Genomic DNA, 26,071 nt, shown 5'->3' on the forward strand with positions numbered 1-26,071 from the left:
TTCTACAAGTTTGGCCTGTCCAGGCTCGAATTTTGCACCCAAATTCCCAAGAGGATGCAGATATAACAAACATCCTCGAGCAGCAAACGACCTTGCTGAGTTAGCTCCTGGAGCACATCTAGACACAGTGCGCCCCTGACAAGGTATCCAAAAGCAGAATAAGGGCAGATGATTGTGATTCTTTATAGCGTCGTCCTAGTAAGCAGCCACTCAACCAGCCATGAACAGAGCGTTATGGTAGTATACACTCTCGTCTCGGCCCTTGGGAAAACGTATTATCCCACCTTAGCACACAGAGGAGTGTTCACTCCTGACTCGATTAGCGAGCCAGTGTGCATTCAGGGCTGAAGCCACACTTCGATGAGCATTCCAAACATTCTAGGCGAATCATCCATTCTCGGCCTAGCTCGCAAGGAGTTTCCCTACCAAGCACAGGAGTACGCATCATGGGGGATGAAAACAAGCACAAGCACAATCCAACTTGAGTTCAACTGACAACATAAGCCAAGCACCACCGCGAGCAGCTCGCTTGGCACCATAGACGAACATCGTGCACCATAGTTGTAATGCCTCGTCCCAAAATATTTATTTTCGGGAAATAATCTCAGTGATAGGCCCAAACTAAACTTTTATTTAACTACCAATAATCACAATTCTTTGCTTAAATTCCTTAATTTCTCATAAAACTATAATCATGTTTTAATTACCCAAAACCTATGTTTAAATTACCAATTGAATCTCCAAATTTCTTCTATTAAATCAACTTATTAACAAAAGGTTAATTCTTGATTATCCAATTATGAGTTACTCACAAATTCTATAACCCAACTCATTTCCCAAAAACATAAGGTAAATTTTGTAAATTAATCACCCAATTCCTCTTCTTAAACAAATTTCAACGAAAGATTAATTTCGGTTATTTTAAGGCTGCATCTAACTCCCATTAGACTGACAACGTACCCTTGAATGAGATCAAGCCTTTCTTAGTTCACAGTTTATTCTTTTATCCATTTTCAAAAATATTCTAGTAACTGAAATATTCAACATTAGCTTTCACAATCGAATTACATCAATTGGGTACCAATTACGGATTTAACATATCAAAATCTACATAAAAGACAAAGTTGGCCCACTGACAACGCGCCGCCACGGGTGGCGGTTTCCGACAATTGGAAACCCCAATTTCCTACGGACTCTAAAAATTACCAAATTGTACAGGGTTGTAGAGTTAAAGGAGAGGAACAACTTTCATACATGGGTCGAAGTCCAATTCCGTCAGAACCCTAGAATTTGGGTGTCCTCAATTCGTCACCTCCGGTGCCCCGCTGCCCCAACCAAGGCTTCAGACATGTTCCTGGGGGTGGTGGTCGACGGTGGTGGTTTCACAGACGGGAGATCGCAGACACAAACCCACCAGTGCAGGTTTCACCAAATTAAAGCATATTTCCGTCGAACTTGAAATGGAATTGGTGAAGGGATCGAATGGTGTTGAAGGGAGGGTTATTTTGGCACTGTTCCCATCATCAACGGTGTCCGAAATCGGAAACAATGGTCGGGTCGGGTCGGCAGGTTGAGGGAATGTATGGTTCCCTCATCTCTCTTATTCTCTTTTTTCCCTCATTTTCCCTCTTCTCTCCTTCCCCTCCTTTCCCCTCAACCTCATTGATCCGTGTCTCTCCCTTTCTCCTTCCCTTTCCATCATAGCCACACACGTGTCTTCTCAGATCCTTGCTCCAGCAAATCTGGAGCCTTCCAGATATTGGTCAAATGACCATTTTACCCTAAACTTCTATCGTTAATAACTTATTCGTTATTACTCCGTCTCACGAACGGTTTTCGCCTACGCGCTCGTAGGATCATCCTCTATCCAAATATCAAGAAATCCGATAAAATATATGAGGATAAAATATGTCCTCAAATAATTACGTTAATCTTTTAAACTTAACGATAAATTTCACATCATAATTTATAATAATTTCCTGAAACATGACTTTAAAAGTTCTCAATTCAATTTTTCATACCCATAAATCGATTTATTTTCGATTTTTTTCTGCATATTCATATATTTAAATTTTCAAGGTATTACAGTAGTCATGGCATAAAAGAGCAGCATAGACCCACAGGTCACCACGGAGACAGCCGGAGGCTCTGCTGCCCTAGAAAAGGCAGATTCAAGAGGAAGTTAAAAGACTCTTAGCCAATATATAAATAAGTTAAATGGGAAAAAAAATTGTTATAACGTATAAACGTATAGTAATACAATTATCCTATAACATATATGCCTATAGTAATACAATTACCCTTTTTCTCTCTGCCTGCTCTCCCTCTAGATCTCTCTAATCGTCTTTTTCGTATTATTACCAGGAGTCACTGCATACGGAGCATGCTACCCAGATCGAATGGGCCCTTAACCAAACAGTTCTAGACAAGATAGCCCTGAAGGAGGCTAAGGATGAAACTGATCAGTGCAAAAAGGACCGTCAATGTGCCTTGCAGGATCGTGCTGATACGTTGTCTGAGTTGAAGGCCGAGAGGGCTGAAAGGAGTAAACAGCTCAAGAAGTTGAAGGAGTACCTCAAGGAAATCTACCAGACCAAGTTAAAAGACGCTGAAGATTACCATTATTGGTGGGGATATGGATATTGCGTGAGGAGGACGCCTCATCGCTTGGGATGGACATGTTTGAGATATGGGTAAGAAACATTGCTTAAGAGGAGGATGTGAAGTATGAGTATCCTGATACAGATTATTGGTATATATTTTGCGCATTCGGAGACAGAATTCGAGCTGTTGGGGAGAAAAGATAAACATGTTTGAAATATGGGTAAGAATCATACAATCCCAAGGGTCATAAAAGTGGTCTGTAGTTAAGTTATGGATATATAGTGTGTGTATATATATATATATATACATATACATATGCATATTTTGCAGATAGAGGGAGATATCCACACACCTTTTTTTACTTCTTATATATCCTTTTAATTTTCAATCGGCGGATCAGATGAATTGAAGAATATCAAATGACAGAAATTAACAAGGAGTGTATGGAAGAAGATATCCACACACCCCTTTTTACTTCTTACTTCTCATATCAGAATAGGCAAGGTGTGATCCTTGAACCTCACTTCAAATCATGCCTATTTTTTCTTTCGTACTCTTATTTTATATCTTCGATATTTCTTCATTCATTTTATTCTCGACAAAATAGAGACAAAAAAAAAAAGCAACGAGTTTCTATTTGCTAATTTATAAGATAAAAACTATAATAAGTGTCCAAATAATTGGGAAGGCCTCATTGGATATTGTTGTCGTATGCCTCGATTTGCATTGAGACGACTCTATCTTTGTTGAGAGTATGAATCTCACATTAAGAAAATGAGAGGCATGTGCTTATAAAGAGTTGGTTTACTCATCATATTACCAATTGGTTTTATGGTGAAATCTCAACTTTCTTCGCTCTATCAGAGCAACTCCACCCCTAAAGACTTTGCGCTAGCACCCAGCCCATTTATCCACTTCAGTGAACAGTAATAGACCCTAATGAACAGTAATAGGCCAAAGCATCTCCACCCCAAAAAAAATGTGCTGGCATCCAGTCTAAAAATGCGCTGGCACAAACGATATCCACCCCTACAAAATGCGCTGGCACCCAGTCCATTTAAAATATTAAATAATTTTTTTATAAAATAATAAATTAAAAAAATAATTTTAATTTCGGATAGGATTTTTAATCAATCTCATCACGCCACGTGTCATTATCCGAACGTACTATTTTGTGAATAGATTTCCGCTAAGATTTTCAACCAATCCCGACAACCCACGTGTCACTTCCTGTTTACAATAATTTAGGCAAGATTTTGATAAGATTTTCAACCAATCTTGTCACGCCAAGTGTCATTATCCGAACGTACTATTTTGTAGATAGATTTCTGATAAGATTTTCAACCAATCCCGACACGCCACGTGTCACTTCCTGTTTATAATAATTTAGCCAAGATTTCGATAAGATTTTCAACCAATCACGTAGTGCCACGTGGCATTGTCTAGAACCTCATCTTCTCTTTTTTTGTTCATATAAACCCTACATCCCTACATCCATCTTCACACTAAACTCAATCCTTTTTTTTAGCTCAGAATTCTTCTTTATCGTTTTCAAATCTTGAGTTCTTACAATGTCTTCTTCAAGGAGAGTGTATAAACAGTTGCAAGAGCAGCAGAAAAGGTTGTTGGCACAAAGGAAGAATTGGTCAATCTTGACCAATGTGGAGGTGGAGATGAGGCCTTCGCAATGGAGGAGGATGAGGATGATCACCATAGAAGGCGGAGGGCCTCACATTCCCGCCGTATCATGGAAGCTGTGGGTCAGATAGCCAAACCCAGACGTGCGGGAAACATCGATAGAAGAAGGGAAAGACGAGGTAAAGATCTCTTGGAAGATTATTTTATTCCCAACAGCGTTTTCCCTGATCATGTTTTTAGACGTCGTTTTAGAATGCAATGAAGTTTGTTCGATAAAATCATGAGTGCTGTTTGCAACCATGATCCATATTTTGTGCAAAAAGATGATGTTTTTCATGTTCTAGGTCTTCTTCCTGAGCAAAAAATTACGGCTGCCTTGCGAATGCTTGCATATGGAGCATTTGCAAATTAAGTGGATGAGATAGCAAGGATGGGAAAAACAACAGTTCTGGAGTCCTGATGCGGTTTTGCTCTGCAATTGAAGCCCTCTACACCAATGAGTACCTTCGGAAACCCACGCCAAGGGACATGCGAAGGCTTCTAAGGAAGGGTGAGATGCGAAGCTTCCCTGGTATGATTGGAAGCATCGACTGTATGCACTGGACATGGAAAAACTGTCCAAGTGCGTGGCAAGGAGCTTATGGCGACAGAAAATGAGCCAAAAGCATCATTTTGGAAGCGGTGGCTTCTTTTGATACATGGATTTGGCATGCTTTTTTTGGTGTTCCAGGAGCTCAGAATGCCCTAATTGTCCTTGCCCAATCTCCAGTGTTTAACGAACTGCTACAAGGAAATGGCCCGAGATGCACATATTGGGTTAATGGTAATAAATACGAGGGACCATACTACCTTGCAGATGGTATTTACCCAAGGTGGTCAACATTTGTCAAAACAGTGCCACATCTGCAGAGTGAAAAAGAGAAACACTTCGCAAAGTGTCAAGAAGGGTGTAGGAATGATGTCGAGCGTTGTTTTGGTATCCTGCAAACTCGTTGGGCGATTGTCAGGGCTGCAGCTAGAATGTTTGATGTCGAGGCTCTTCGATCCATCATGATGACGTGTATTATTCTCCACAACATGATTGTTGAAGCCGAGTATGATTATGATGACGTCGATGAATACGAGCCGGATCCGATGAACAACTCAAGAACACAAATCTACTATGCTCATGACCGGACCGAAGATCCCGTGCAACACGAGCCGTTGGAACGGAATGGACGTTACAATGAATTGATCGTTCAGCGGTACACTTCATTGCAAGAGCCTTACTGGCACATAACCCGCCAGAATGACTTGATTGACCACTAGTGGGGATTGCACAAAGGCGAAGATAATTAAAATAAGGCTTGTGGTTGAAGAATAAAATGTATTGTTTTTTAAGTAATCTTATTTAGTGTGTTTTTTTTTTTTTTTAAGTTTATATGGTGAGGTTATGTAATTTTATTTGGTGTTTTTTTTTTAAATGTTTATTTGGTGAGTTTATGTAATCTTATTCAAATATTTAAATAAAGTACAAAAATTACATAAGAAATTAAATAAAGTTCTAAAAATAAATAAGAAATTAAATAAAGTTCTAAAAATGTTAGGAAATTACATAACAAATTAAATAAAGTAGTACAAATAAATACGAAATTATACAAAGTCTGTGGAGTTAGGATATGTGGTGCTAGGATCTTGGTTGCTAGGATTTCTGTAGCTGGAACCCCCTTGACTTGTTTCGGCATCTCTTGCACGCCTCCTTCGCACGACATCTCTTTTTTCTGATGTCCAAAAATATTTTGAATTCGGAGACAGTCCTACTAGAGACTTGTTCATAGTGTCACGATCTGCTTGAGCCATCCTTTCTTCTCTAAGCATCTCATTCTCTCGATGAAGTGCTTCTCTAATCATCTCGTGCTCTTGATTAACTATTTCTCTTTGTCTCTCAGCCGCCGCATCATGAGCCTCAGTAGCTGCTATTATTGCTGCCATAGCAGTAGCTTTTTCCTCATCTCTAGCCTTTTCCCATGCCATGTTCAGTTCACCTTGGCAAGCAAGTTCCTCCATATATTTAGTGTAGTCATTTTTGGAAGAACTACCTTTTTTCTTTGATGCCTTTTTACCTTGAGGCCTGAGGAACTGACGAGTCAGTTGGGTCTCCGGCACTTCTTCAGGCGTCCCTTCTGTGTCTTCAAATGTGCTGGCTTCTTGTTCGGCTGTGTCTGCTTCTGGCGAACTGTGTAGACCCATACCGTGCATGACAACTTCTGGACAGGTTGCCACAATTTTGTATCTAGGGCAATCTTTGACAATTTGCCAATATTCCCATTTCTTGAATGATTTGTTACGGTTCTTTGCATTGTAGAATGCTTGTGCTTGTAGTGTCTATAAAAATGTGGGATAAGATAGTATTAAAAAATATGGGTGTAACACAAATATATAAATTAAAATATTGATGGGCGTGGAATGCATATAAATTACATAAGAAATTACATAAGAAATTAAATAAATTAAAATATTGATGTGGGTGGAATGCATATAAATAAATAAAAATATTGTTACCTGATCCGCTAAACTTGTCCCACTACGCAAATTACCAGAAGCATGAGAGATGGCGTTTTTCCAACAAGTAAAGGATGCGTTGAGTTTTTTCCAACGACCTTGAAGACCTTGACTAGATCTGGCATCTTTTCCATGTACATCGCAAAACGATTTCGTAATTTTACTCCACATTTCTCGCTTATCCATCTCATTACCCGTAATCGGGTCATGAGTAGTGTAAACCCAACATTCACACAACGTAACATCTTCAATGAGCTTCCACGAAGTCATTTTTTTCTCTCAAAGTGTACAAAATATTCAAATGTAGAAAGTGTAGAAAATATTGAAATGTGGTGTAAGGTGGAAGATGAGGGTTAGGTATTTATAAAAAAAAAATAATAATAATTTTTTAAAATTTTTCTGTATTTTTTAAAAAAAATTCACAATTTTTAATTAATTTTTAATAAATTTTAATGTTGTAATTAATCTGGACCGTTGGATTTGAAAAATAATCAAATCCAACAGCCAACCAGTTGCCACGTGGCCAACGGCCAAAATTCTGTCCGTTGGGCGGGCCTTTTTTTTTTTTTTAATTTTATTTTTGGTGAAAAAAACGTGGACCGTTGATCTGTGATCGGACGGTCCATTTTAAAAGTCAAATTTAAATTTTTTTTACCGTTGGAAATCTAACGACTCTGAGGAGGGCCACGTAGCCTTCAGTTGTTGGAACGCAAGTGGGCCTGAGACGCGGGCCCCGCCGCCTGCAACCTTGTCTCCTACTTGCGCCCAGTCGCGAGTGTTGTGCACGCGCTAGCCCAATAGGCCGACTTCTGGGTCTGTCCGAAATGGGCTGGGCTGTTGCCTAGCTTGGGCTGGGTGCTAGGCTGTTTTGCGGGCTAGAGGTTTTGGACAGGGTGCCAGGCTGTGTTTTGGACTGGGTGCTGGGCAAGTCCACCTCCGGTGGAACTGCTCTCAGAGCAAGTTAGTTTACTTGTCAAAGCTCAATAGCTAGCTACACATGTTTCACGTCATCCAATTTAGAGTTTGTTTTGCTCACTTGCACATTTTTTTTTTTAATTTTATTTATTTTTTTCACTTATTGATATTTAACTAAAAAAGCGTGTGAACGGTTGAGATTTAACTTGTGAACAAAAAAAATTGCAGGGAAGAAATTATTAGGGTAAAATAATTCGTATAATAAAAAGAAATATTTTAACAATTAAAATTTAAACCATATATATAATAAATTGATACCATATGGATTACAACAAGCCTACTAAAGAAAAGAGATGATTATAAACATGACTTGATCATATCCCCCACTAAATTATCATTAGGGTTGTACGTATTTCAAAACAAACCTACATACATAGAGAATTTTATTGTATTAATATTATACAACGATATTAGAATAGCACACTCTCTGGTTTTTATTTCATTAACCACACAGTTCAGACGATTAAACGAGACGCCTTCTTCTTTGTGTGCACACGTACATATATATAACCCCTCTTAATTTTTGTGCATAGGAATTTTGTTTAGTATCATCTCAAACGCATTTTTCAAGCATGACTTGAACTTTTGAGGATCAATAAATCCCTTCTGAGTTCCAAAGGAAATCCTCAAGTCTCCCATATAACTGATTATTGTTATGATAAGGTCGTGCAAAACCATCCTAATCTCAAAACGTTTAATAAGATGTGTTAACTTACAAGTAGAGACGGAAAAGTTAGAGGAAGAGAAGGATCGTCAGCTCTTTGCAGACAAGAAAGAAGAGCACTCATGAAGGAGTAGCCATCGCCAAGTGCATGGTGAAGCTTGAATATTAGGTTACCAGCGTCAGTGGAAGTTGGATATTTGACCATGTGAACTTCCCACAGTGGTTTGTCTTCTGGGTATTTTTCCAGTACAACTTCTGATATGTAGTCACCGAGATAAAGGTCGTAAGACTCAGGTGACAATACTTCAGAGGGAAAAATAGGGATGTGAACATGATCTGTGGGCTTCACCTCAACCTTCTTCCATTGTTTCTCTCCGTCGACGTCAACCTGCGGAGGATTTTTCAAATTTAATATTAAATTAGTTTCCTAATTATAATCATTACATGATAGGAAAAAGTGTTTTCTAACATTCAAAACCAATTATAACTATTTTTGGCGAAAAGAACTTCAAAGCACTTAAATTTTTAATAAAAGTTCGACCGTACATTTCTAATAAAAGCATTTATACATGGAGGCATATTCTCTGCCCTCCCATTTTCCGTACCCTCTTGTTTTGTGGGATCGCGGTTAAGTTACGTTAATATTTTATATTGTTTTTTATAAAGATAATAAGACAAAAATAAATAGTAATATAAAATGTTGACATGACTTAACCGTGACCACACAAACAGGAGGGCACGGAAAGTGGGAGGACAGAGAATCTGCCTCCTTTATACATATGTTAGAAGTGTCTTTTAGATAAGCAATCCAAACAGACTTTTAATTCAATTTGATTAATTATTTGGTGTAAAGACTCTATGTCTTTATTTTGTGTTTCTACTCATACGTCCCGAGTTCGAAAAACTTCCCTTCTCCCTCCCTTAATAAGAATAAATTCAAAAAAAAAAAAAGATAATCGAGATGTTTATGACTAAATTTCAACGTCTTCAATAAAAGCATATGAACAAAACTGAGTGAGAGAGAGTACCATGATGGAGCAGAAGCGTGGGTTGATGTGGAGGAAGACATCCTGAAGGAATGACATGATCTTTGATTCATCGATTGGAACCTCAGATTCCAAAACACCAAGAACTGACATGGATAACACCGAGGTGTTGAGGCATTGCCCGGTAGGACTCACCGGCTCATTGTAATAATCTCCATCATCAACCTTAATAAACTCCATCTTTTTTCTCTCTGTCTACGTTGACAACAACTTGTAGTGGTTTAGTTCATTTGGAGTTGCTGCGTGCATCTCAAGTAAAATGGTCATTTGATTCAATTAAGTTACGAAAAACGATAAAATATCAAGCAAAGGGACCCATTTTGTTAGTCTAGTCGCTTTATAACCCTCTAAGAAATTAAGAACGCAAGGTATGTAGTTGGTGGTCAATGTTTAAGATGGTTTTTTGTTTTTTTTGGTCGAAATGTTTAAAATGTTTTAATTACTAAAAATTTGCTATGCATTTTTATGTTCTCACACGTCGAGTACTCTATTGCCCAGCTAATGAGAAAGACTTATATGAAACAGATACATCGTTACATGATGTTTCGTGCATTATAAGACCATGTGATGGTTTTTTTTCTTTTTTCGAGTAATGTTAGGAAGACTAAATTTGTAGACAAAATTTGCAAACTAAATTATGTGTCACCAATAAGAATGAACACGTTTATCAACACTCAAGTAATAATTCAATTATCAACTTCCATGTCATTTAATTTACTATATTTTGTCTACAAATTTAGTCTCTCTTGTATTACCTTTTTTCACAATATTATACTGACCACGCAAGGAGAAAGACTTGTATGGCACGGGTACACCTGGCATCCTGTACCAATAATACAAGAATGTGTGTTTGTTTTTTCCACATACGTTTATGTTATTAGCACGAGACGCCACCATACAATGAACCAGTGTCATATACAAGTCTTCTCTTAGGCAAGGCGGCCCACTAATTAATTAACACATGGGACAACCTGTTTGGAATCCCCATGAATAGGATCAAACCTTATTCCATGGTATTTACATTAAGATTTTTCTTTCTTGGATAAATTACAAAAACTACCTCAACTATAGGTCGAACAACATTCTCATATCTCATGTTTGAAAAATGACAATGTCCCTCATCTTACGAATTCATTTCAATGTCATACCTCCTTCAATTTCTCTGTTAAGTTTGACCGTTAAATTATGAGCTGACAGGCCTAGGACCCGCATCCTTACCCAACTAAATTAAATAATTAATTAAATACTAATAAATATATTTCAACAAAAAAAAATATAGAAAATCATTTTAAAATTTTATTAACAAATTGTGGGACCCACCCACATCCCCTACCTTTTCCCTACCCCTCCCTTTTTTTCCTCAGTAATTCTCCCCGCAGCCACCAACAACAAAACCCACCATCATTGTCTCTTCTTGGTCCTCGAGAAAACTCTCTTCCTCTCCTGGTCCGTGGAACTCCCAATTCACCCACTACCATTCCCGTCGTCGCCACTCTTTCTTCCCTTTTTGAAAACCCGCCGACGGCACAAGATGGGCCCAACAGTTCTACCCGAATGCCTATTAACCTCTGGCCGAGAATGTACCAGTCGACGGTGACAAATGCGATGTGGGAAGCGAGGTCGTAGCTGCATCTGGTTGCCACGGTCACCATCAAATCTTCCCATTGACTCGAGTTCTGCTGGACCCTCCTTAGTTGCACCATCTCTTCTTGGGTCCACAGCAGTGGCTGGAGCTTCTTAGCGAAGGTTGTGGGCAACAGTAGTGGTGGTGTAGACATTGTTGTGGGGGTGATTGGGACTAACAATTTGAAATTTAGGGTTAAGGTTTAGGGGGGAATGGGGTTTCTGTTTGAAATTGGCATGGAGATTTGAAATTTAGGGTTAGGGTTTGGGGGGAATTGGAATTTTCTATTTGAAATTGGGGAATTAGGGTTAGGTTTTGTTGTCGGGGGCTGCGAGGGAGAATTGCAGAGGAAAAAAAGGGAGGGGGAGGGAAAAGGTAGGGGATGAAGATGGGTCCCACAATTTCTTAATAATTTTTTAAATGATTTTCTATATATATATTTTTTTTGTTGTAATATATTTATTAGTATTTAATTAATTTTTTAATTTAGTTGGGTAAGGATGTGGGTCCCACGCCTGCCAGCTCACAATTTAACAGTCAAACTTAACAAAAAAAAACTAACGGAGGTATGACATTGAAACGAATTCGTAAGATGAGGTATGACGTTGTCATTTTTTCAAACATGAGGTATTAGATTGTCGTTCGACCCATAGTTGAGGTAGTTTTTTATAATTTAACCTTCTTTCTTATTCTTAAACAAGTCCCCGAGAGGGCTTAGTTGGTTACCTTTTTGTTTGTTTCAAGAAATATTGCTCCATGATTCAAGCTCAAATATAGTTCCGATAGTAAAACTTACGATCATTAATGTTTTTGAGCAAGCAAAATTTTCAAGAAAAAGAATTGGCTCCTTAAGGATTGAGGAAGCACTACTCCTCCTGAAGACACCTTGTAGCTAATTCATGAAACTTTATGCTGATAATCGAAACCGTTTATATTATAAGTCATTATTTAAAGGTTATCCTTGCAAAAAATTAAAAAATATGTGATCATTTGGTAATCGAACTGTATAAAAACAAATGGTCTGCATCAGTAAAAGTATTATGAACTTTCTATCTATTTACTATTATGAATGACTAAATGACAATGGTTTTAATTGATTTTTTACAGAACTAATCTTTACATAATGACTTATAATATGAATGATTTTGATAATAAACATGCACAAAGTTTTGCAAATTAGTCACAAACCGTGGCGGAGCCAAAATTTTACTTGAGAATATGCCTCACATAAATGTTTAAAAAATAAAATAAATAGTTATAAGAGAGTAGAAGTTGTGAGCTAAATAAATATTTTAGCGCTACATGTTTGTTTTCATGCTGAATTAACCTTCCAATATCAAGTCGATATTGAGAGTAATTAATCAAAAATTAAAGAGGATTAAGAGAAATTAAACTCCAATATCAACTCAATAAAAAATGGTAGGGAGACCATGTTTATAAACTATATTTGGAGATTACATGATGCAGCAGTTGATGATTGGATTTCTTCTTTAAAGCATTAAAGAATGACTTGTATGGAATGGATACATCGTTACATGGGATCTCGTGCAATATATGTGTTAGTTTTTTTTTTCACACTATACTGACCAAGCAAGGAGAAGGACTTATACGTCACAAGTACTCTTCCACGTGGCGTCCTGTACCAATAGCACAAGGACTTGTATTAGTTTTTTTTCACATGTTTTTATGTTATTAGCACGGAACGCCATGATAACAACAAACCAATGCCATATACAAATCAATCAATGCCATATATATATATTAGGCGACGAGACCCACTTACTAATTAATATATGGGACAACCTGTTTGCTCCATGATTCAAACTCAAATGTAGTTCATGTAGTAAAACCTTACGATCATTAATGTTTTTAGGCAAGCAAAATTATCAAGAAAATGACTTGGCTGCTTAAGGATTGAGGAAGGACTCCTCCACAAGACACCTTGTAGCCAATTTATAAATCTTTATGCTTATAATCAAAATCATTTATAGTATATATCACTGTGTAAAGATCATCTTTCTAAAAAATTGAAAAAATATGAGATTATATGGTCATCGAACTACATAAAAACAAATGGTCAGTATCATTAAAAGTATCACGAACCGTCTATCTATGTACTATTGTTGAATGACTAAACGATACAATTTTAATTAATTTTTTGCATAATTGAGCTTTACATAGTGACTTATAATATGAACAATTCCGATAAAGAACACAAAGTTCCGCAAATCAATCAAAACATTGGCGGAGTCATAATTTTACATGAGGATAGGCCTCACATAAATTTAAAAATAAAAATAAAAAATAAATAGATAGTATTTACAAGAGTAGAAGTTGTGAGCTAAATAAATTTTTGAGGCACTAAATGTTTTTTTTCAAGTTGATATTAACCTCTCAATAACAAGTCAATATAGAGAGTAATTAATCAAAAATTAAAGAGGATTAATTAAAATTAACCTTCCAATATCAAGTCAATGAAAAATGTTAGGAAGACCATATTTTAGAGATTACATAATGTGAAGGTTGATGATTGGGTTCCTTCTTGAATGATTTAAAGGACTTGTATGGAATGGATACATTGTTACGTGGGGTCCCATGCAATATAAGGACATGTGCTAGTTTTTTTTTTCGTACTATTTCATGCGGCGTTCTGTGTCAATAATACAAGAACATGTGTTAATTTTTTTCACATATTTTTGTGTTATTGGCATGGGAGGCTGTCGGAACAATGAACCAGTGCCATATACTAGTCTCCTTCTAGGCGAGGAGACCCACTAACTTATTAATATATGGGACAACTGCTTGCTCCATGATTCAAACTCAAATATAGTTCAGGCCTTACGATCATCAATGTTCTTAGGCAAGCAAATTATCAAGAAAAATACTTGGCTCCTTAAAGATTGATCGAAGAACTTCTCCCCAAGACACCTCGTAGTCAATTCATAGAACTTCATGTTTATGATCGAAATCGTTTATATTATGAATCATACGTAAAGATTACCTCTCCAAAAAATTGAAAAAATATGAGATCATTTGGCCATCAAACTATATAAAGACAAATGGTTGGTATCAGTAAAAGAATTATAAACCGTCTATCTATTTACTATTGTTGAATTACTAAACGACATATTTTTAATTGATTTTTTGCAAAACTAATCTTTATAGAGTGACTTATAATATGAACGATTCAGATAATAAACATGAAGTTCCGCAAATCGGTCACAATCACAAAGTATCTTGAAGATTGACTCCTAAAGAGCCAAGCTTTTTAATTATCAGTCTAGTAATATTACTTCTATACCAGTACGAGAATGAGGTGTTGAAAGCAACAGAGCTAGGATTTAAAAATGAACAGGGGTACATGGGCTAGATTATATATCTTACTATAGTATACCATGCAATTAGAAAACTCGATGATGACTTTCATGTTCTTGGTTGGTCACAGGCAATAGCTTTCTTAATTAGGTGTTGAGTTCAAAAAGAGTTAAACACCACCTCTCATCTAAGTTCACCTCGCTATTTAAATTTACTTTGTTTACATTTTCAAGTGTATGAAAAGACAACTTGTATCTACACATGCACCACAAACCTTTATTTTTGCTCGCGAAAGAAAACTTCTATCGTTCATCTTCCCACACTACTTTAAGTTCATACTTTTCTTTGAATTCTTCATTTAATCCAGATTAGGATGGTTAGGCTGTGTCTTTCATGATAATTTCGAAGTATTTGGTCTTGTGCTTTTTTCTAAGTCCACGTCCAGGTTGTTAAACTCAGGTTATGTGCTTTTTTTCTAAGTCCACGCTGATAAACTCAGGTCGTCCAACAAATGTCTGTTGCCTCTTCCTTGTCTAAAACACATCTGCAGACTGCTGCTCAATCCCATTTCAAATAGGATACGCCTCCAATGATCTGTAATTCTTGTAGAACTCCATGTCACTACAAGAAAACATGGATTAGGTGACGGAATTTTTTGTGGCACGCAAAAATTTATCACATTTGGGTAAAATAAGTGACGCTTTTTTAGAAACCGTCACATAATAATTTTCACTGGACACCAAAATACTTTGCGTGACATAAACTTTTGAATTCGCCACAAACTATTGGGCAGGAAATTTTACCGCCGAATGAAATGTTAATATGTGACGAATCTTTAAAATTCATCACATAACAAAAAAGAAGGCCATGTTATGCCATTCGTCACATATAGTATTAAAATTAAAAATAAAAATATACCTAAGAAATAATATCAAAACCCCAGAGTGTAAAACCTATTTCACTCAATTCTCTATTCTCACCCATTCCGACCATCTTCAACTCCTCTTTGCTTACTCTCTCACCCCAACTCCGACGACCAACCACTGGTGGTTGCCAGCGACGGCGACAACCACTCTCCTTCATCTTCCTTTCTCAGCCACTCTCTCAGTATCGTCTGCTGCTCGTTCTCTAACTCTCTCCTCTCTGTGACATAACAGGACCCAAATTGGGGAAAGAGAGATTTGGTTTTCTATCGAATTCTTCAAGCGACAACAAGGTACTTATTTGTTTCCCTACATTTCTTTAATTGTCTTTTGGATTTTCTTCTTCAATCCGTTATTTGGTTGCCAAGCTTAGACACTCAGTTATCAATTTCCTTTCTCTTTTGAAAATCAATGAATAATTGGTGAAACAGTACCGTTTTAACCAGATCCACAGAATGTGAAACTTTAATTTTAATTTCCTACTATTTCATTGCCTTCGATTTTTGTCACTACTAGTGGCGACCAAAAAAAGCAATGAGCAGATGGACATGGGAAGTACAGAACTTTCTAGATGAATGTTAAGAGTGTATGATCACCTTCATACGCTCAACCCAATCTGATAGGATTGAAGTTTCTTTTCAAGTTTTTTCTATCATTTTTTTTCTAAATTTGGTTTTGAAGTTGCAGGTACTTGCCTCCAGCAGCCCTTTGCCTGCATATCCGCACTTTGCAGCCTCTAATTTGGGTAACTTTTGGTTTTGATTTTTCTACATCTATATGTATTTGTGCCTAGCTGTTTAATTCTATGATTGAGGATTTTTAACTAGATTTATTATTATATATGGAGGATTTTTAATCAATTTTTCTATTTGCTTTTTACTTTTCCATATTTTTCTTTTTACTGTGAATTGTAGGATGAAATTATTTTTCTGGAATGCTTCTATTTTTCTTGCAGGATGAAATTATTTTGTAGAATGCTTCTGTTTTTCATGTAGGATGAAAACATACATAATTGTTTAAGTTGCTAGAGCTATCATTTATGTTTTCTGGAGAAGTAATTTTATTATGTGAGGTTCTATTGGAATCCAGAGCAATAAGTGCTTTGTTCTTGAGTAGTATTAACTTAAGAACATCTGACAAATTTTGAAATTTAAAGCATAATCGACTGTTGATTAAGATTGGGACTATTGTGGAATTATCAGCTATTAGGATATAAATGCTCTCAACTGTAATGTTTATCTTTATGTTGTTCTACCTTGTCATACTACGCATCATGGATGCTTATCTCCTCATGTAGCTTGTGTAATACTTGTATCACTCATACGAGAGTCAAGAATTGATCGATATCTACTAATGATGGAACTTGTGCTTTATATTCGGTTTTTTTTTTAGATCACTATTTAATCCATACATATGTGGATCGCCAGTGCCAATGGAGACAAAGTTGTGTTAGTTGGAATTTGAAAAGCCAGAAGCAACTGACCGCAAAAGCATATTCGTGTGTATGCTCTATCCGTCTATCGTCAACTACGTCTACTGGTATATATATGGCAAGATACTTAACAAAAAGTGACTCAAAGCATCTCGATGAGAGTAGATAACCAAAAACAACTAGCCAAAATGGCTCGATCAGAGTAGATAGCCAAAAAACAGCTAGCCAAAGTGGTACTCAAGCTTCATATCTTGGTCTGCAAAAAAATGTTGTTAGCTCCGTCACCATCTATTACCAAGAGAAATTTTTTATTGTGATTGGAATACAAATGTTACATCACGTGTTTTTATATAAGTGATAGAAAATTTTAATAATACACATATCTCACAATTTGTATAGTTACATGTGGTGTACCATCCCCTGTTCCGGTCATACTGAAAAGTCTCTCTATTACCTACGAGTTTCCTTGTAAAACACGCATGACAAAGTCATAGCTTTGACATGAGAGGATATTATATTTGAAGGGACCACATAAATATAACGGGGTTGAGCTGATAGTTGCTTTTCTTTTATAAATAATATATAGGAAAAATTAGTATCTAGTCCCTAGTTACTAATGTTTATTGATTGAAACCTTATTAGTTTTCAGATTTTGATCCAAATCCCTAGCATTAATGTAATAATGAATTTCCATGTCAGTTACATAATTTTTTAAAATAAAATTAATAATTGATTTAGGATTTAAATACTCACACCTTTATTAAACTCCTAACTAATTTTCAATTCAAAACATTTCCATAATAAATAAAAAATTAGAATAAGTTTGTACCATTATTTTTTTTGTAGAAATGTTTTCAATTTCTTATATGTACCCATTCATGTAATTTTTCAAATTTTTTTATCTTAAAAATGTACCCATTCTTAAATATATCAATTTGTTATATGTAAAATGTACCCTTTTTTTAATATAAAATCTATTTAATTTTTTTCTAATCCATTTTTAAACTTGTATGAGTACATTCTTTTTCTTTGATTTGAGAAAGTATCCATGTCAAGTTTAATCGAAGAAATTTACTTATGTTATTAAGGTTAATATCTTCTTCCTTTTTTGTTGTTTTGAAGAATGTACGCATGTTTTGGTACAATAATTTTTTATATTTTAATATTTTTAATCCTACAAATTATGGGTTTTTATTTAAAATCTCATTAATATAAACAACTATAAATTTCAATTTTCTATTTAAAAAATATAGTAACATACAAAGAAATAAATTATCACATTAATTTCAGGGACTTCAATCAAAAATTGAAAACCATGTCATTTCAAAGACTTCGATCAAAAATTGAAAACCATGTCATTTCAGAGACTTCGATCAAAAATTGAAAACCAATAAGGTTTCAATCAAAGAATATTGATAGTCAAAGACTGCATCTAAAGTCTCCCTAATATATATGTGTTCTTATTTTGTCCAGTCCCTTTTGTCTCGTATATTTTTTTTCTTTTTTTTTTTCTTGTTTTTTGTGCATAATTGTTCATGTGTCACAAATTTGGCCGTTAAGGTAGATTTTTTTAATTATCAATTTTGACGTGCTATGAAAAAGAAAGATAACAATATATACGGTGAAATGTGACATTTGAGAATAATTCATAGGCAAAGGGTCCATCGGAAAAGATGACCATATAACCTAACACTTATCCTACAATACTAGTGGTATATGGTTCAATTTTAGTAGGTTGAATCTGACTTGTCCTAACTTAATTCAACTCGCTATTCGATACCTAACCTCAATTCTAAATTATTAATTCCTATTGGATTGGGTGTTGAATTTCTACTTATGTGTCTCGGTTCGAAACTCTCCCTTTCTCTCAATTAATGTAATAGTTTCGAATTCTTCCCTCACTCCTTAATAATAGTAATTTTTTTCTTTTTTAAAAAGGACATGATAGAATGCATGTGAGGTAAGTTTTTTTTAGGTCGTGATTTAGAAAGGGAAAAATGTTGTGTGGTGCTATCTAACATTGGAAAGTTAAATCAATGTTGTGTGGTGCTATCTAACATTGGAAAGTTAAATCTTGTTTTATGAGAAAAGTTTGGTCTATTTTCAATTAGTTTTGGAGTGCAACTTCAACTTTCTTCATGTAAGAGAAAGAAAAAAGAAACAAAGAGGCAATAATGAGTGATGGATTGCCCTGACATTCTTAGTCAACCAACTGCATCTCAAGTTCAAACCCTTCTCCCTTCACTAGTGTAGATTAGTAGAGTTTTGTAATATACTTCAATATTTTTATTTCTTGTGTTTTTTGGGAATCTACATTTGGATCATTTCGGATGTTTGGTTAACTCATTTTTTTATATTAATTTTCAATTACAGGTTGGTACTTGGTTGCTTGACTTCTAACCCTTTTGTTAGCTCATATGAGTAATTGTGTGCGTGTTGTATTCTCTTTTGTTGTGATGGATTTTTGTTTGAGATTTTAGTTGGGATTCTTGTTTCTTACTATGTCTATTTGCTTTGCTTTATATATAAATTAGTCGTCATTTGGAATTTGAATATTTGGGTCTCACTGTTTTTCAAGAATGGTTTCTTTGTGTTTGGTTAGGTCCACTAATATGGAAAAAAAGGTCCAACTAGCTTGGCCAACAAATAACTTGTGTGAATCCATTTCTATCTTTTGCCGGGTCAATCAGGGTATTTCAAGGTGTTGTTACAAATAGGGGCGGATTTACTAAAGGACCATGGTGGTCTTGGGACCACCTGAAAGCTCGGATAAATGGCTATGAGAGCCTCCTAGGACCGCCCAAGTCTGGGCGGTGGTAGAGAAGAGCAGCAGGCACTATGCAAAAATGAAGAAGGAAGAAGAAAGGTTTTTTTTTTAAATGAGGCCAAAACAATGTCGTTTTGAGCCAAGTCATTAAAAAAAATTTAAAACCCACGTGATAGCACTCAACTCACCATCTTTTATTAAAAAATCAAACAATTTGAAATTTAATAAAAGCCATGGCTTTTCATTAGTCTGCTTTCTATTCCCCACGCCACCCAAACATCTTATATCAAATTCAACTTTATCAAATATAATATACCTAATTGCCTGCCGCTCTTATTCCTCACGCCACCCAAGTCAACGAAGGCCATCAACAGCAATTTCAGAATTTTTGTAAGTTTTCTAGTTTAGTGTTAGTTCATCCATATTTATTGTTAATTTGTTAGGATTTTTAGTTTTAGTTTTTTATTTTATTTTTTAAGAACACTAATTAAAAACAAAAGGCTGAACAGTGAATACATATATGTAAAGGTCTTTGATAATGGTTTTTGGTAAGGATTTTTGATAAAAAAAATCAAACAATCACACACTAATGAGTTTTAAACTAAGTTCAGCCTTATTCATTGTTAATTTCTTAGGATTTTTTCATATCTATTTTAGTGTTAGTTCATACATATTTATTGTTCATTCGTTAGGATTTTCTGATATTACTTGAACTGTGTTACAGTGTTTTTTTTTTTTTTTTTTTTGTCGAAGTTGTAGTTTGCCATTTATTTTTCAATGTTATTTTCATTTTTTTTTTCTGGAACTTTTATATTAGAACCATCCTATGTTAAAATCCTGGATCCGCCACTGGTTACAAATATATACCGGTAAAGTGGTTTAATAACATAAATAGGTGTTAATATGTATACCTTTTGGTCAAGTGTACTGTAGAAGGGATATATCTTGTGTATCAACACTTTTTTTCTTGCTATAATGTTTTCTTTAAGTTATGCGTTTGAACAACATGTGGGTTACCTAACGGTTTTGTTTGAGTGAAACAGTTCTTGATATGTCTACTGGAATGGATTACAAAATGAAAAGTGGTGATGTAGCTGGAGCTTTAAAGATTGAACCTATTCAAAGGGCTAGTTTCTTCTACGTTGCCTATTATTGATGATACCTATTTTGTAGCAGACAACTCCAATTCAATATTTTTAGTTATGATATTATCTTTTTCAAGCTACAATTGGGATGTATTGTAGGTTATTGTGGACATGTTAATGTAAAAACTACCCATATTTGAATTATAAGAATTTTTTTTCATTGGGTTTCATAGTATGTACTTGCCATTTACAGAATTACATTAAGCTGAAATGCTAGTTTAATTTCTAAAATGATAAAATGTAAAAGAATAAATCGATTAAAATATAATATAAATAATTTAGAGGAGCATGTGATGATATACCTATTCATCACATATTTGGGCTTGAAAATATGTGAAGAATCGGGCATCATGTATACTAAGAATAGGTGACGAATCACTAATTCGTCACATATATTATCGGTGACGTCACATAGGTGATGAGCCTTGTGACGACCGAAATTCGTCACATAAACTATTATGTGACGAATTTGTAGTATTCAATGACGCTTTGCCATCGTCGCTGAAGCCCCGTTTTCTTGTACTGTGTATATTAATCTTTCTGTAACATCAGTTTCGATATAATGGTCCATTGCTAGATTGTGACTTTGTCCAGAGAAAACAAAAATCAACTTTCCCATGATTTCATGAAAGACGTTTCAAACGCAAATAGCTAAACATATGACTAAACCCAATGCTTATACAGAGACAATGTGACTAAGAAAGGTCGACTCATACAATTAAGGGAGAAATCAAAGTGATTAACAATAAGGCAAGTGGTCCTTTACCACAGTGGTGAAAATGAGTTCAACCCTTGCATAACGACGTAGGTTCGAACCTCGTTGGTGGCTAATCTAACATCTAATCTAACAAAATCTATCGTTTGATCAAAAAAATTTGATTAACAATAAGGGCGTTTAACCATTTCGTTTTGAGTTTTTGGTTGTTTCGGAACTATTTTCAGTTTTTAGTTTTCAATTAATAAGGGTCGTTTAACCATTTCGTTTTGATTTTTTGGTTGGTTGGTATTTACTTTCGGTTTAGTTTTCACTCTTTTTTTATTTTTTTTATTTTTTTCAGTTTTCAATTTTTGAAAATTGAAAATTGAAAGTATTTACGTTCAATGGTTCCATTGAATGCTCCTATCTCTCAACAAAGATCGTGCGAGTGTGCAATTATGCTTTGGATGCTTCGTCATAGAATAGATCGACCCAGTTCCCATTCTTTCCTAGTGCACTCGCTTTATATCTCCAACACACAAGGAAGGACAAGGTGGGGAGGAAGCAACCCCAGCCTCTGTCCGGCTGACCATTCCATTGGCATCTTGCTTTCACGCCTCCATTTGACTGCCGTTTTCAATTTTCACTAATAATGAAATGGTTATCAAATGACCCTAAATAAATAAAGAAAGAGCATGACTCGTGGTGATAGACGGGGAAGATCGGGGCACGATAGATGAAGGTGCTAACGGATACATTAATAATTCGGACTGTATGGATGTCAATGGGTTGGATTCTTTGGGATTAATTGGGTTTTACGGAAGTGTTCTGCATGGGCAGAACTAGTTTTGTGTTTATAAAGATTTTATGAAACTAATGCATGTGCATTTAATATGAGATTGTTTGATAACTTCTTGTATGTTATCAGTATATGTGTTGTGTCACTATGCTCTGAAGTGACAACCGTACGTACGTTTGATTCGCAATTGTAGCCTCGCAAGATCCAACGTGACAAAACTTTCTGATACTTTCATACAAGTGATGGTCTATACTAAATTCTCAAGGCTCATCACATGCCCATTCCCTAACTCTGCCTCCTCAATAGCAAAGGTACTAACTTTCTCCACTCGATGGCTTGTTTTGTTCTTATTTTTCTTAACGGGCGGTCCAGGAATCCCATTCCTAGCTTGTTTTACTGAGTTTTCCGGTCATCTCTCTCTGGGTCTGGGTGATCCGTATGCATCTCAAATGACGGAGATTGAATCCATGTGACGAAAAGCATTTGCTTCTCTCCACAGATTTCTAATCGTGATTGTTGAACATTGTATAAGCATCAATCAAATTATAGCAAAGCACATTAACAAGGTATATCAGGGAAAAAATAACCATAGACCATTCAATTCTTATAAACTTATGTTCTCAAACCAATGGTGTACACCATTGTGGCAGTATTTCAAATTAATCACGTTATTGGTTTCAGATACCACAACAACCGGTGTAGTTAAGACCTTCATCCTTTCTAAATCCAGTCACATTCTCAACCAGGATAACAAAAGCACAAATGCAGGACAAGGCAGTCAACATAAAGCTCGAAAACATCAATTCTAAACAAACGAGTGTAAATTATAACTGGAAATCGTAGCTCACAAAGTTACTGAAAAGCCAATGCATAGCGATAAGCTTGTCTTAAACACATAGTACTCATCTACTTAACAACACAAAGGATCCTAAACCAATCCATGGCTTAACATGTCAATCTGTTGTCACTCATTCATAACAGGCTTATTCTCACTGGCCTTTGGTCGATGCTCCTTGGGCTTCTGCTCTTCCAACTTCCTGTAGTTCCAACAAAATAAAAACAATAGTTAGGCCGCATCTCAAGAAAACAAACCCATTGCCACAACAGGAAAGGAAAAAAGAAACATGGTAAAAGGTAGTGCACCGAATAGAAAAAAACTGACAGAGCATAATAGCGTATGCAATTCTACATATTAAAGTTTCAAGGAGCACAGCAAGAACTGAAGGAACACAAAAAATAACTATATAAATGGGAGGCACGTTACTGAAAGCTGTTACACCCTTCAGAAGCATTCATCAAGAAATTTCCACCCCCTTCTTTCTTATTAGATAATACACCTTTCCAAAAATTAACATAATAAACGTTTAATAGTATCCAAAGGGGATTATTCAAGACAGCTCCAATTAAGTAAAATGAGATACACTAGTGCAGTTAACGAACAAGTTTGTGTCAAAGCTAATGGCATAGTTGACACTTGACTCTCAACAGGTAATGTTGGGCGACTATATGAGCGAAAAGAACAAAGGAGAGCTGCACCTTAACAACTAGCAACCCATTAGACATGTAACCATCACATGTAGCGTAAATGCTCCTTATATACACAAAACCTTGCACTCGACAGATTATGTGTATACTTTATGAATAAAACCAAGTGTTATAATTAACCCAAATGTGAAATTGAGTTTAGTAATGCCAGCCGATGCTAAAGTTCGACGAAACAAGACTGCTAAGGAAAACCCATGAATGAAGCATCAACTCCCCATCCACAGATATAACACAAAAACAAATTTTTTTTTATAGAACACACAATTGACATACAAAGTCGAGCACAAACTCAGCTGGGATAGCTAAAAAGAAGCACCCACAGAAGAAGGAACAGAATGCATGAAATTGAACAAAATTTCTTATTCCTTGGGTTGATTGAAACCCCAACAAATTGTAGTCTTTTCATCAATTTGACTTCAACAAAATAAGAATGCCAAAATCAAAACAAAAACCCCAATTTCTCACGAAAGGAACAATAAAGATAAACCCGAAAAGCATAGAGAGACAGAGAGAGAGAGATTGAGGAAAAGGGAAACCTCTTATCGGAGGAGCCGCCCTTCTGGCTGAGGAAGGATCGGAAGAGTGGTGAGTTGACGTCGTAAATCATTGTCGCGATTACTCTGCTTAGCTGATTAGGTACTGACGATTGAAAAAACCCTAACCCTAATTTCCTCTCTAAGTCGTTTGGCTTCTACAACCTTCGATTAGACTGCGGTATGGCGGTTTTTTATAGTGTGAAAGTTGGTGGGCTGACTTTGTTAATCGGGTACCCGCATCAACATTGTATTATCAATGGACCAATTATCTGACATAAAGAGAAAAGCCCAACTACTTTTGGATAATAAAGAGAAGCCCAATTTCTTGCTTGGCAGGTGTTTCTTAAAGAGAAATTATTTATGCACACACATTTTCACTTGTTCTACTCTCTTCTTTTTAGCGATGGGATTCAACAAAGCAACAAATTCAAGATGATACAGATCAACTTCTTCCAACAATACACTATTTAGATTGAGAAAGCAAAATTGTTTAACGTTGCACATTAGAAGTCATTAAAACCCAATTTGCATCATTATGCTCGATAAAAAGCATTAACGAAGTTAGCCAGCTATATCAAATGTGGGAATTGAGTCGTATAACAATAAAAATTAAGAACCAAAATAAGAGGGAGTGTACAAAAGGTGAAAAAGAGTGTATAAATTACTTCCCTACTAAGAGTCCTTTTTCCACACATAAATACACTTAAGTAAATTGTTCATCTTCTAACTTCAACTTGGAACATGATTTGGAAGTTGTTCATTCTTGCTCCACGTACATTAAAACTAGTGATCCAATTCATATACACCAATCCTAAACACATTGTGGTCAATTTCTTATAGTTTGAACGTAAATATTTGTCACAAATAATTGATTATCTTGCTAGTACTTGTAACAGTTTATGTTTTTTATGTTGTTGGATATGTCTTACCTAACAAAATAAACGTACATAAGAGTGTATGCAATCTATTACTTTTTCATATCAAAACCTTGTATGTAAAGTGCCGACTACACCTACTTTCCAATGCTAGCTTGCCTTTATGATCATCACATCATGAAATATTCAGACGATCGGAGATCTTGTTTTGTTTGCTGAAAACATGCATATGATTTTACTAGACTCTAATACGCAGCCATGCTATCGGACGGCCAATATGTGGCTATCATGTTATATGTGGCATGTGATTTCATGCGTCCGAGATAGAGTGGGCCACATAACGCAAAGGACCAAAATTCGCCACCAGGGCATCTATGAACAATGTAAAGTAGAAAATGCTCAACTACTAGAGTGACTCAACCGATATTTTTTGAATGAGGATTCTCTTTGAATACTTTTTGTAAGGATTTTAAGGATTTTCGTGATCAGTTTTCGTCAGGTGATATTCATATTTAATTTTAAATAAAAATATTTAAAATAATTTCTGACCTTACGATGTACAATGAACAGATACGATTCGAGGATTCCCGAGATCCTTACAAAAAGGATCCGAAGAGGATCCTCATTCATATTTTTTTAGTACATTGTGTGCAACATTTGAATTAGTGTAGTTTGGCCTAATTTTTATCTTAATCCTTTTAATTTGAGACTAATAAGTAGTTGACTAACATGTGTAATCGAGTCCCTAGTTGGTTATTTAGTGAAAGTTGGTCGGAATCACTAACGGAGTCACCATAGAGTTGGTCTATGCAATTGCACATGCTCAAATATAAAGTTATTAATGAGCATGTTAATATTGGAGCACGATGTTTGATGAAATACCTCAAAGAAGTAATAAAGGACAACTAGGTATATTGGGCCCAAATGCTTCATTTTGACCTTCTA

The 26,071-nt window shown here is 35.6% G+C and overlaps 2 protein-coding genes and 1 pseudogene across 2 annotated transcripts; 1 reads left to right on the top strand and 2 right to left on the bottom strand.

Annotated features, from left to right (window-relative positions):
• The first annotated feature begins 4,621 nt into the window (after positions 1 to 4,621).
• On the top strand, positions 4,622 to 6,194 carry LOC125472539 (annotated as a pseudogene).
• Positions 6,195 to 8,465: 2,271 nt separating this feature from the next.
• Positions 8,466 to 9,678, bottom strand: LOC103927716 (wax ester synthase/diacylglycerol acyltransferase 11-like). The gene is made up of 2 exons (XM_048574176.1): positions 9,451 to 9,678; positions 8,466 to 8,810 (listed from the first exon to the last, which is right to left on the bottom strand). Exons 1-2 carry the CDS (start codon positions 9,646 to 9,648, stop codon positions 8,466 to 8,468), a joined length of 543 nt encoding a protein of 180 aa, XP_048430133.1. The 5' UTR covers positions 9,649 to 9,678.
• Positions 9,679 to 22,973: 13,295 nt separating this feature from the next.
• LOC103961412 (wound-induced basic protein) lies at positions 22,974 to 24,428 on the bottom strand. Its single transcript, XM_009373956.3, has 2 exons — positions 24,252 to 24,428; positions 22,974 to 23,207 (listed from the first exon to the last, which is right to left on the bottom strand). Exons 1-2 carry the CDS (start codon positions 24,320 to 24,322, stop codon positions 23,135 to 23,137), a joined length of 144 nt encoding a protein of 47 aa, XP_009372231.1. The 5' UTR covers positions 24,323 to 24,428; the 3' UTR covers positions 22,974 to 23,134.
• Between the last annotated feature and the right edge of the window lie 1,643 nt (positions 24,429 to 26,071).

Source organism: the organism of the source record quoted next, unplaced genomic scaffold (genome assembly GCF_019419815.1).
Source record: "Pyrus x bretschneideri cultivar Hongxiangsu unplaced genomic scaffold, Pyrus_bretschneideri_v1 Contig7, whole genome shotgun sequence".
In the NCBI taxonomy this organism is placed as follows: Eukaryota; Viridiplantae; Streptophyta; class Magnoliopsida; order Rosales; family Rosaceae; genus Pyrus; species Pyrus x bretschneideri.